Source organism: Galeopterus variegatus, unplaced genomic scaffold (assembly GCF_000696425.1).
Source record: "Galeopterus variegatus unplaced genomic scaffold, G_variegatus-3.0.2 Scaffold2944, whole genome shotgun sequence".
Classification (NCBI taxonomy): Eukaryota; Metazoa; Chordata; class Mammalia; order Dermoptera; family Cynocephalidae; genus Galeopterus; species Galeopterus variegatus.
In genome coordinates, this window is record NW_007729055.1 from 120,260 (window position 1) to 133,568 (window position 13,309).

At 46.9% G+C, this 13,309-nt stretch overlaps 1 protein-coding gene across 1 annotated transcript in view; it reads right to left on the reverse strand.

Moving 5' to 3' along the window:
- ANTXR1 (anthrax toxin receptor 1) overlaps positions 1-13,309 on the reverse strand; it is a gene marked incomplete at both ends in the record, with an annotated part of 224,880 nt that overhangs the window by 88,978 nt on the left and 122,593 nt on the right. Inside the window, one exon of the mRNA XM_008583503.1 lies at positions 8,143-8,238. Within this exon, the coding sequence (XP_008581725.1) occupies positions 8,143-8,238 (96 nt within the window). The remainder of the gene's footprint in view (positions 1-8,142; positions 8,239-13,309) is intronic.

Below are 13,309 nucleotides of genomic sequence, written 5' to 3' on the forward strand. Positions count from 1 at the left end.
TATGAGAGGAAGGGACGGTAGGGGAAGACGCCTGCAGAGGGGTGCTGGAAAGGGAAGGACTCTCACAGGACGGCCTCCATCTGTTCACTGGGAGAGAAGATGGACTGACTTGTCTATTGCGCACGAAGGACCAGAGGTAAGGCAGGGATTTCCAGGAGAATGGTCACCGTTTGGGAGGAATTCTTTTCCACCAAGATAAGTTAAAGGTTTGCTAAGCAGTGCTGAGGACTGAAATGTGCAATGGCCACAGTCAGCATGCTTGGGCAACCCTCCTCTGCAATGATCAGTGTCTTGGAAGCAGGAGAGAAGAGTACATACAGCTGGGTCCATCTAGGTGTAGAAATGGGCAGGCAAGTGGGGAGCTGGGGGCATTCGTGAGAGTGTCAACATGGGATCAGTAGAGTAAGAGACCAGGCAGGCATTTATTCTAGTCTCCAAATTCTTGATTTGGAGGAGCTAGTCCCCATTGCTAATCAGAATGTCATATCTTGCTACCCGCTGAAATTTAGGCAGGGTGTGATGGCCTTTGCCTGTGTACATAAGCTACTAGCCTAGCTGGGTTGCAGGCTCACATCTGGGATGATGACAGGGCTGCCTGCACTTTCTAGAATTGTTTGGTGCCCTAACATCGCTGATTCATTGTAGACTGTTTTCCTGTACACATTCAAGCCATTCATAACACTAACTCTTCTAATACATATCAATTCTTTTTTTCATGATCTCTTCTCATTGAAATTTCCTAGTCTTCCTCTTTTTAAAGTTCAGTTTAGAGATTTATAATAATAAATATAAATAATAATATTGGGCCAAACTTACGAGTGGATGAAATCGGCATGGCAGGACTTGAAGGGTCCTGGCAACGCCCCTTGTGGAACTTAGGCAGGGTTTTACTTTTTTCCAGTAGAATATCAATTCTGTCAATTCCCTTTTTGAAAATTCAAATAAACTCAGAGCGCATAGTTTGATGCCTCTCCCCCTTTCACTGTGGATACCTTTGTGTCAGTGAATAAATGCAGGACTCTAAGAAGCCAAAGGTATACCTGGGGATAGTGAGAGCCCAGTTGGGAAACACAAAAGGATCTGGTTAATTCTCTCTCTCTCCACCAGTCATTACTGATGGATTACACTCTGCTATGCTGGCAATACGTTAACTCAGGTCATGTTTAGCTGGAAGTTAAGAGCCCAGATGGGAGTGGGGTCCTTCAGAAAAGGCAAATGCAGCAGGTGATCATCACCAGTCATTCTCACGCATTTCTTTTGTTTCTCCTTCCAGATGGGACCAGCAGGAAGGAAGAGGATGCTGAGCAGAGGGCAGGCCTGATGGTAGCCACTGCGTCTGGTCTGGTCATACTGGTCATTACATTTGAAAATGCTCTCTGTGGTTTCTAAATAGGCATGTGAATGCCTGCCCTTCTACCCCAGCCACCTCCTGGACTTTGTACTCCCTCCCCCCTGCCCTACCAGAGCCAGCCACTAAAGGGTTAATGTTTGGCTCAGTTGGGGTGGGAGCCTTGCAGGTTGTCAAATATTTTGAATATCACTCCTGGAGAGGACATTATAGAAGGGGGAGGAAGGCACCCGGCAGAGGAGAGTCTCAGTACCCTACATTTTGCAGGTCCTTTCTGCTTTCTGGCTTTTCCCCTAACATCAAGATGCAGCTTTGGTACCAGGTCATGGGGCATTCCCCACACTTGGGGGAAGGGCAGAGAGAGTGACAGAGGGCTTGGGGACCATTGTATACAAGGGTACTCTCTGTTAGTCACAGGACTGTGTTGAGGGATGCTGTGACTTGGGGTGAGGGAGCTTCCTGCATTTTCTGACTAGGGCTCCAGAGGGGAGGCCCAAGTTTATCTTCCTTCCTGCATACTCCTGCTTAGAAAGCACATGACGTTATCCTGTCCCCCTCAGAACATCATCACTCATCAAGGAAGAAAGTGATCAACAAGTAGCTTTTGGGGGTACACCAAGCAATGGAGCCCAGACCAGCTTTCAGAATTGGGAGGGGGCAGTTTTTATAGACATCATAAACAGGAAAATTAATCTCCAAGAGTTTCCCTCTTAAAAAAATCCTTCAGGACTTATAAAATCAGACCACATTAAGACATTTTGGTTTGCTTCCAAAGCAACCAGATACATTCATTAAAGAATATTTTGAATATTGCAAAACAATCTGACCTTGGGTGACATTGCTTCCAATAATAAAAGGTTTATTTTGAGAAACATTTCCCACCAATATAAACTGAATGCCGTACAGTATAGCAGTAGATACCTATTACAGTAACGTACTTTTAAATAATAATAACACGCGGCACTTCCTATGTGCTAGGTGCTTTCTACGCACTATACAAATGGTCTTCAAAAAGTTAATGGAAAGATTTGTATTGTTTTCTAATTCCCTTTTTCCACGAACTATTTGACGTGCCCATGTACATATAAACTTCTTTAATCTTGACCACCTACTTATGAGGTTGGGGCTCTTACTACCCTCATTATACCAAAGAGGAAATTGAGACACAGAGTGGTTATGCAACTTGCCTGAGATCACAGAGCTTGTAGTTGGTGGAGCACTGCTTGGCTGTTCCATTGTTCCTAGCTGTCCCTACCCAGAGGTAACTGTAATAGTCAAAGAGACCAGGTACACAATACAATAGAAGCTCTGGTGTTCACTGCCTGCTGCCACCATCCCTGGCCACCCACTTCTTTAAGAGCCACTGCAAGGTTTTTTTTCCTTCAAAATTCTGGACTTGAAAATGTGCTTGTTTTTGAGTCACTTATAGAAAGCACTCTTGCTGACTCATGGCGAATTTTTACCCCCCAAATAAAATAGTTGTACAGCCTGAAGTATTTAAAACACCATTTGACTCTTGGAGGTGCTGTGGTAAGGATTTGTTTAAAATCTTGGTGAAATCAGCCCAGTTTGGAAGGGACTAATTGACCCAAGACTCGGGCCTGTCCTGGGCCCATCCTTGCACGCACGTGTTCTTGCCTGCTATAAGTCATTCCTTTCCAGAAGTCTCTGCCCCATGGTCCACGGCCCAGCTGAGTTTATCATCTCATGCCTTCGCCACCTCTTTAAAATGTCCTTTGAAGCCATTTCCCCTCCTTTTTAAGCCTAGTGCTCTATATGTCTGCGTTCTTAGTTCAGTTCAGTTCTACACACAGACGTGAGTCTCCTCGCACTGTGTTGTAGACCCTGGAGTTCATGAACACAAGTCTCTGTTCTGGAGAGGCTCCCTCTTTACTTTCCCTTGCTGGCCCCTCCATGGAAGAACTGAAATACAGGAATGGAAGATGCCACGGCAGCAGGGCGGCGGCCACTTCAGACTGACTGGGGCTGTACGGTGCACAGTCTGATTTGCATAAAGGCAGGGCACATGCTAGAACTAGGCATGTCAGAACTAATGTTTTTTTCTTTGATTATTACTTTGTTTTAGCTTTTCCCAGTCCAGGGGCCAGGGAATAAAAATGGACAACCAGACATATGTCATTTGGGCATGGCAGATAATGGCAGTTTATTCCAGGCCCTAAGCTACTTGGAGGCATTGGCTGGAGCTATGTGGTGACTTCAGATGACAATGAGGGGGAGGAGGCAGGTTCTTACTGATCTTGCAGCCAAAGTGCTTAGATGAGAGCTGGGCAGACATAGGTGTGGTTTATAAGTGTTAGCTAAGGGTAATGAAACAAAGCCAGCTGCCACCCTTTATTGTTAAAAATAAAGAGGCCTGAAGCACTTTCTCTGACCGACAGGCTAGTTGCTTATGAAGGTGGTCTTAGAAGAGTACTAGTTGGGGCAACTCAACAAATATGTGTGTGTACATGTGTGTGTTTATGTAGGTGTGTGTGCATGCACCGTACATACACAGGCACACAGATTCATTCCATGTCAGATAACACTCATCTGCGCCATCCTGTGGATCCTTTCTAAGCACCGGACCCCGAGCGGCCACCCCCATTGTCTGTACCCAAAGGGAGTGCCCATTGGCAACCTCACGCCCTAACCCACACTGACTGCTAACGACTCTTGGTTGCACTGATCAATGTGTTTATGCCAATTTTGTATAAATGACACAAAAATGCAAAATTTGTTTCCCGTCTTTACAGTTGTTTGTCCCTCTCTCCCCACTCGTGGCCCTGTGAACTTGATGTCACCCTTTGCCCGAGGCTTGGGGCACTTACCACGGTGCAGCAGAGAGGCCAGAACCACCAGAGGAGCGCCAGGGCCAGGAGCAGGAACAGGATGAGCAGGGCGATGGCCAGGATGGAGCCGTCAGACTGCGGGGCCAAGAGAGAGGCGGTCAGCCGTGGGCCGGGCCGTGGGTGGGCCTCCCTTCCCGAACTCCCAGCACCCCAGGCGGACTGAGGCCAGAAGAGAGCACAGTTTGCCAAGCAAATGGTTGAAAATCTGCCCAGCATCGTAGGGCTCATGGCCCTGAAACACACTCTGTTTAGCCGATTTTCAAGAGAGATAGATTTGTCTTTTCAGGGAGGCCCTGCTCTTCTCTTTGAGGAACGTTCTGAAGGAACAACTGTATGAGAGACAGAGCAGGCATGGAATGGCCTGTCACTGCCCATCTGTTCCTGGAACATCATCCCCTGACAGCCGCCTGCTCACTGGGTCTGATGCTCCGGCCACCACCTGGGCTGACTCAGGACAATTGTACTCAGGGTTCAGCCTGCTCCCCTGAACGCTTTCATAGAGGTGCATGGAACAGATTCATGGGGCAGTGGGTGGAGAGTCTAGAGCCCACTGATGAGATGCCACGTAGGGCAGATGAATTCCAGGGGCCATGGGGAGAGCCACTGCTGCTGAACCTGGGAGACGAGGGGCGTGGTGTTGAGTCAGCGCTGCGGTCAGATCGAGTGGCGGTGGGGCAAGGGAGGGATGAAGGCGCCCAAGAGCAGTACTACCCACTTTGAAACGTGCCCAGGCCAGTCCTGATACAGACACGGTTGCCGTGGCCTGAGATGGTTGTTAACTTTTAGCAAACAGAAGTCCTGCTCGGTACCGGGATTCTGAGGTTGCTGCTTCAAGGAAGCCACTTGAGAACGTCTCCTACTCTCTCTCCCTACCAGCTACTGGTAGTGCAAGTGGGCACAACTTTTGGGTGGGGGGAGGGGACAAATTGTTATAGCTATCAAAAGCCTCCTTCTGAGTAAAACTGGCAGTTCCACTTCTAGCAGGAGAAAACAATCAGGTATGTTTGCATGGATAATAAAAAAGGAAAACAATATAAATGTTTAAGAATTAGGGAAGGCTAAATAATGCATTATAGAATTACCAAGCAATCAGTTACTATGTGGACATTACGTTCTCAAATAGTATTTAAATGACATGGGAAAACATTCCTGGTATGATGAGTAGATTTATGTATATATGTGTTGAGTCACTAAAATTTACTAAAATATTTTACTGATATTTAGTAAAATATTAATAGTTTTACTGGTAGTGACTTTTTGGTAATTTCCTTCTTTTTTAAATCTGTATTTTCTTTNCCACACTTGGGGGAAGGGCAGAGAGAGTGACAGAGGGCTTGGGGACCATTGTATACAAGGGTACTCTCTGTTAGTCACAGGACTGTGTTGAGGGATGCTGTGACTTGGGGTGAGGGAGCTTCCTGCATCTTCTGACTAGGGCTCCAGAGGGGAGGCCCAAGTTTATCTTCCTTCCTGCATACTCCTGCTTAGAAAGCACATGACGTTATCCTGTCCCCCTCAGAACATCATCACTCATCAAGGAAGAAAGTGATCAACAAGTAGCTTTTGGGGGTACACCAAGCAATGGAGCCCAGATCAGCTTTCAGAATTGGGAGGGGGCAGTTTTTATAGACATCATAAACAGGAAAATTAATCTCCAAGAGTTTCCCTCTTAAAAAAATCCTTCAGGACTTATAAAATCAGACCACATTAAGACATTTTGGTTTGCTTCCAAAGCAACCAGATACATTCATTAAAGAATATTTTGAATATTGCAAAACAATCTGACCTTGGGTGACATTGCTTCCAATAATAAAAGGTTTATTTTGAGAAACATTTCCCACCAATATAAACTGAATGCCGTACAGTATAGCAGTAGATACCTATTACAGTAACGTACTTTTAAATAATAATAACACGCGGCACTTCCTATGTGCTAGGTGCTTTCTACGCACTATACAAATGGTCTTCAAAAAGTTAATGGAAAGATTTGTATTGTTTTCTAATTCCCTTTTTCCACGAACTATTTGACGTGCCCATGTACATATAAACTTCTTTAATCTTGACCACCTACTTATGAGGTTGGGGCTCTTACTACCCTCATTATACCAAAGAGGAAATTGAGACACAGAGTGGTTATGCAACTTGCCTGAGATCACAGAGCTTGTAGTTGGTGGAGCACTGCTTGGCTGTTCCATTGTTCCTAGCTGTCCCTACCCAGAGGTAACTGTAATAGTCAAAGAGACCAGGTACACAATACAATAGAAGCTCTGGTGTTCACTGCCTGCTGCCACCATCCCTGGCCACCCACTTCTTTAAGAGCCACTGCAAGGTTTTTTTTCCTTCAAAATTCTGGACTTGAAAATGTGCTTGTTTTTGAGTCACTTATAGAAAGCACTCTTGCTGACTCATGGCGAATTTTTACCCCCCAAATAAAATAGTTGTACAGCCTGAAGTATTTAAAACACCATTTGACTCTTGGAGGTGCTGTGGTAAGGATTTGTTTAAAATCTTGGTGAAATCAGCCCAGTTTGGAAGGGACTAATTGACCCAAGACTCGGGCCTGTCCTGGGCCCATCCTTGCACGCACGGGTTCTTGCCTGCTATAAGTCATTCCTTTCCAGAAGTCTCTGCCCCATGGTCCACGGCCCAGCGGATTTGTTTAAAATCTTGGTGAAATCAGCCCAGTTTGGAAGGGACTAATTGACCCAAGACTCGGGCCTGTCCTGGGCCCATCCTTGCACGCACGTGTTCTTGCCTGCTATAAGTCATTCCTTTCCAGAAGTCTCTGCCCCATGGTCCACGGCCCAGCTGAGTTTATCATCTCATGCCTTCGCCACCTCTTTAAAATGTCCTTTGAAGCCATTTCCCCTCCTTTTTAAGCCTAGTGCTCTATATGTCTGCGTTCTTAGTTCAGTTCAGTTCTACACACAGACGTGAGTCTCCTCGCACTGTGTTGTAGACCCTGGAGTTCATGAACACAAGTCTCTGTTCTGGAGAGGCTCCCTCTTTACTTTCCCTTGCTGGCCCCTCCATGGAAGAACTGAAATACAGGAATGGAAGATGCCACGGCAGCAGGGCGGCGGCCACTTCAGACTGACTGGGGCTGTACGGTGCACAGTCTGATTTGCATAAAGGCAGGGCACATGCTAGAACTAGGCATGTCAGAACTAATGTTTTTTTCTTTGATTATTACTTTGTTTTAGCTTTTCCCAGTCCAGGGGCCAGGGAATAAAAATGGACAACCAGACATATGTCATTTGGGCATGGCAGATAATGGCAGTTTATTCCAGGCCCTAAGCTACTTGGAGGCATTGGCTGGAGCTATGTGGTGACTTCAGATGACAATGAGGGGGAGGAGGCAGGTTCTTACTGATCTTGCAGCCAAAGTGCTTAGATGAGAGCTGGGCAGACATAGGTGTGGTTTATAAGTGTTAGCTAAGGGTAATGAAACAAAGCCAGCTGCCACCCTTTATTGTTAAAAATAAAGAGGCCTGAAGCACTTTCTCTGACCGACAGGCTAGTTGCTTATGAAGGTGGTCTTAGAAGAGTACTAGTTGGGGCAACTCAACAAATATGTGTGTGTACATGTGTGTGTTTATGTAGGTGTGTGTGCATGCACCGTACATACACAGGCACACAGATTCATTCCATGTCAGATAACACTCATCTGCGCCATCCTGTGGATCCTTTCTAAGCACCGGACCCCGAGCGGCCACCCCCATTGTCTGTACCCAAAGGGAGTGCCCATTGGCAACCTCACGCCCTAACCCACACTGACTGCTAACGACTCTTGGTTGCACTGATCAATGTGTTTATGCCAATTTTGTATAAATGACACAAAAATGCAAAATTTGTTTCCCGTCTTTACAGTTGTTTGTCCCTCTCTCCCCACTCGTGGCCCTGTGAACTTGATGTCACCCTTTGCCCGAGGCTTGGGGCACTTACCACGGTGCAGCAGAGAGGCCAGAACCACCAGAGGAGCGCCAGGGCCAGGAGCAGGAACAGGATGAGCAGGGCGATGGCCAGGATGGAGCCGTCAGACTGCGGGGCCAAGAGAGAGGCGGTCAGCCGTGGGCCGGGCCGTGGGTGGGCCTCCCTTCCCGAACTCCCAGCACCCCAGGCGGACTGAGGCCAGAAGAGAGCACAGTTTGCCAAGCAAATGGTTGAAAATCTGCCCAGCATCGTAGGGCTCATGGCCCTGAAACACACTCTGTTTAGCCGATTTTCAAGAGAGATAGATTTGTCTTTTCAGGGAGGCCCTGCTCTTCTCTTTGAGGAACGTTCTGAAGGAACAACTGTATGAGAGACAGAGCAGGCATGGAATGGCCTGTCACTGCCCATCTGTTCCTGGAACATCATCCCCTGACAGCCGCCTGCTCACTGGGTCTGATGCTCCGGCCACCACCTGGGCTGACTCAGGACAATTGTACTCAGGGTTCAGCCTGCTCCCCTGAACGCTTTCATAGAGGTGCATGGAACAGATTCATGGGGCAGTGGGTGGAGAGTCTAGAGCCCACTGATGAGATGCCACGTAGGGCAGATGAATTCCAGGGGCCATGGGGAGAGCCACTGCTGCTGAACCTGGGAGACGAGGGGCGTGGTGTTGAGTCAGCGCTGCGGTCAGATCGAGTGGCGGTGGGGCAAGGGAGGGATGAAGGCGCCCAAGAGCAGTACTACCCACTTTGAAACGTGCCCAGGCCAGTCCTGATACAGACACGGTTGCCGTGGCCTGAGATGGTTGTTAACTTTTAGCAAACAGAAGTCCTGCTCGGTACCGGGATTCTGAGGTTGCTGCTTCAAGGAAGCCACTTGAGAACGTCTCCTACTCTCTCTCCCTACCAGCTACTGGTAGTGCAAGTGGGCACAACTTTTGGGTGGGGGGAGGGGACAAATTGTTATAGCTATCAAAAGCCTCCTTCTGAGTAAAACTGGCAGTTCCACTTCTAGCAGGAGAAAACAATCAGGTATGTTTGCATGGATAATAAAAAAGGAAAACAATATAAATGTTTAAGAATTAGGGAAGGCTAAATAATGCATTATAGAATTACCAAGCAATCAGTTACTATGTGGACATTACGTTCTCAAATAGTATTTAAATGACATGGGAAAACATTCCTGGTATGATGAGTAGATTTATGTATATATGTGTTGAGTCACTAAAATTTACTAAAATATTTTACTGATATTTAGTAAAATATTAATAGTAGTTTTACTGGTAGTGACTTTTTGGTAATTTCCTTCTTTTTTAAATCTGTATTTTCTTTTTTTTTTAACACTTCATAATGAAAAATCTGCACTTGGGGCTCCCCATTTTTGGGCCCAGTTTACTGGTAGTGACTTTTTGGTAATTTCCTTCTTTTTTAAATCTGTATTTTCTTTTTTTTTTTTTAACACTTCATAATGAAAAATCTGCACTTGGGGCTCCCCATTTTTGGGCCCAGGGGTTCTTGTCAAGGGTCAGTGGGCCTATGGGGTACACAGATGGGCTCATGAGGACAGAAGCTTGGGACCCTCCTAAAACGACATCCATGGTCTTTAGTGCGTGTGTCTTCAGGGAGACCATTCACAGCACTACAGATTCTCAGAAATCACCCCTCCTCTATTTACAGAGGAGGAGGGCTGGGTGACCTGTCCAGGGTAGTGCAGAAGGTCAATGGCAGAGCTGGGACGTGACTCTCTCCCACTCTGAGTACTCAGCAGGGGCTACTGGAAGCTGTTTAAAGGCAGCTCTTACTCCCAGGAACTCCCTGGAATGTCTTTGACCAAAAAGCCAGGGAATTAAACACCCCCAGCCCCCACAAAGCCAAGGCTTGGGAATGCCAGATTGCCCCCAAGGGAGCTGTAGCCTCACAAGTGCAGGTGCAGGGCTGGGCAGTCCAGGGCAGTGGGTGGGGAGAGGTCGCCGGGGTCTGACGGATGGACAGGGCCGCTGTGGAGGGGATACTCTGAACCCACAACATTTACACATAAGTGACAGCAGAGACTGATGCTGTCAGTGTGACAGAAAGATATTGCATGTGTTTTCCAAACCTATTGTTCATCAAGGTAGATTCTCAGAAATCACCCCTCCTCTATTTACAGAGGAGGAGGGCTGGGTGACCTGTCCAGGGTAGTGCAGCAGGTCGATGGCAGAGCTGGGACGTGACTCTCTCCCACTCTGAGTACTCAGCAGGGGCTACTGGAAGCTGTTTAAAGGCAGCTCTTACTCCCAAGAACTCCCTGGAATGTCTTTGACCAAAAAGCCAGGGAATTAAACACCCCCAGCCCCCACAAAGCCAAGGCTTGGGAATGCCAGATTGCCCCCAAGGGAGCTGTAGCCTCACAAGTGCAGGTGCAGGGCTGGGCAGTCCAGGGCAGTGGGTGGGGAGAGGTCGCCGGGGTCTGACGGATGGACAGTGCCGCTGTGGAGGGGACACTCTGAACCCACAACATTTACACATAAGTGACAGCAGAGAATGATGCTGTCAGTGTGACAGAAAGATATTGCATGTGTTTTCCAAACCTATTGTTCATCAAGGACAACGCTCTTGATCTCTAGTCTACATTCCATGTCCATCGAATGGAGATAAATAAACCTCGCCTGCCTTACTGCATTGACCTGAGGATAAAATGAGCCGTGAGCTGTAAGCAGATGTGGTCGGGGAGTTTGATGTAAGGAACCTGATCGAACATTGATTACTCTCCCTCTACTTCTCCATGACAACATACATGGTGAGCAGTTCAGATCACAAATCTGTTTGCACTTGGAATAAGTGGTTTGGTTACTGAGAATCTTATAAAATAATGGTCTTTCAGTAAAGACTACAGACTACACTTATTGACATTATATAAAATTCTCCCTCTCCCTGATTTTATTTCTTCAGAAGCAGAAGTGCTGATAAATTGTGGGGACATTTTTTTTTACTTCCTTCTGGAAGAAGTTTTCCCATGAAATGGGATGGGTGAAGGACCTGGACCATAAGGTGAGAGAGGAGGCTTCTGTACTGGGAGAAGTTTTCCTGGATGTGGACGAAGTGATGCCTGGCTTTTCTCCAGTCAAACTTGGCTGCCCCTTATGAACCGCAGTTCCCTTGGCTATAGTGGAGAGGGCAGCCATGGGGCACAGGAAGGGGCCGGGAGCAGGGAAGGGGGTGCTGGGGGCTGGAAACAAACACACAGAGGCAGGAACTCCTAGAGGAATGCTCTCTTGCTTTGGAGACAGCCTGGGATAAAGCCCCCAAATGCCAAACTGCTTGGTTTTTGAGATCTTCCAGAAACCGTTATATACCCAGTTCAAAAGAATCACCATCAAACAAAGGCCATGAATTTTTGATAAACTTATACCTGAAGCTAACATTTTGTAAGGATGCAACCTCAGAGGTTCATTCACTCATTCATCCAGCAAACGTGCATGAAGGTCTACTCTGTGCCCACTGAGCAGACCCTGGGGATACAGGATTGATTAGACAGAGCCAAGATGCTTGGGGTCTGCTGGTGCGGGGTGGAGAGGGTGGGGGGGATTAGCCACATGTAGTGGTCTCTGTGTGATTCACTAGGTGTACACTTAATACCTTTTATGTGCCAGGCAATGAACAAAACAGTCTCTATTTCTGAAGAGCTTACCTTCTGGTGGAATAATAATAATAATGATAATGATAATGAAAATAACAATAACTGTTGGGAGTACAGCTAATACCAAATACATTGAGCACTTACTATGTGCTAGGGACTGCTCTATGTCCTAACATGATTTCCCTGTGCTAGCTCATTTCATTCTTATTAACAACTTTATGAATTTAATATTATTTTTCCCATCTCACAGATAAAAATACTGCGGAAAGGAGAGGGAGAGAAACTTGCTGAAGGCCGTGTGGAGAAGCCAGAATTTAAATGTGGGTAGTCTGGCTCCACAGCTCACAGGTTTAAACAGGCACTTGGCTCTTCAGCCAGTAGCCAAGTGCTGAAAAGCCCAGTGCCTGGGAACTAGCACTTCATAGAGGAGGTGACACGTAGGAGCTGCTGCCCTGTGGGGCCAGGGAGAGGTTGGCATTCCTGCACAGAGAGGCAAGCACAAATCCCTGGGCTCATGAAGGTATGAGAGTGGGGCAGAGGGGGCAGAGAAGGTCCACGTGGTGGGAGCACAGCTTGTGTCAAGTCAGGGTGGAAAGGAGATGGGGACCCCACAGTGAGAGGCCATGCAAACCAAGGGGAGGAGTGTGGTTTCTATCCTGAGCCTAGAGGAACCCCTGGTGGCTTTAACCTGGGGGCACTGGGGCACTGTGATCAGATTTATTTCTTGGGAAGCAAATGCTATTGACACGGTAGAGTATGGACTGGAGGAGGGAAAGATCAGGGATCGAAGGCCCAGGTGGAGGGCTATTGCAATTATGCCCAGCTCTTTCGGGCAGTGACATTTTACTGGGTCACTCTTAGAACACTTACATTTTCATGGATTAGTACATTCATTTCATTAGTACATTCATTTCATTAGTACATTCTCAAAGGTACTAATCTAACAGCAGCTAACCATGATTGCGTGCTTTTTAAATTCCAGGTACTGTGCTCAACACGCTCTATGTATTCTCATTTAATGAAATGAGCCCTGTTAAAATATCCTTGCAGGAATTGTTATCCCCTTTTGTAGGCAAAGAAAACGAGAATCAGAGAAGGTATGTAACCTACCCAAGACCCTCCACATACCACTCATGGGCATATTTACATTTATAGGCCCACAATTTTAATGTTGCAAAACTGGGATTTGAATCCACCTGGTCTGATTTTAGAACCTTGCCCCCCTCCCACTTAGCCATTACACTATAATGCCAAATTTATAAAGATTTAGTTAAAAAATACCTGTACCTTAAAGACCAAACTTTAAGCAGCTGCATCAGAGATTGAGACCTTGTTTGGAAATGCTTCATCTGCTCTGATAGGAGTTCCCTCACGTGCCCAGGGTGGGTCAGCGTGTAACATGGGTGACAGCGTGCTTCAGAGTGAAGTCAGAGGTGGGAGGGGGGCCACAGCAGAACCTGCATTTGCTTGAGTTCTTGGCTTGGAGTTTTAATCAATAAACTTTTTTTTTTTTTCCTTTTTGTCTTCTTTCGTGACCGGCAACGGATCGCAACCCTCAGTG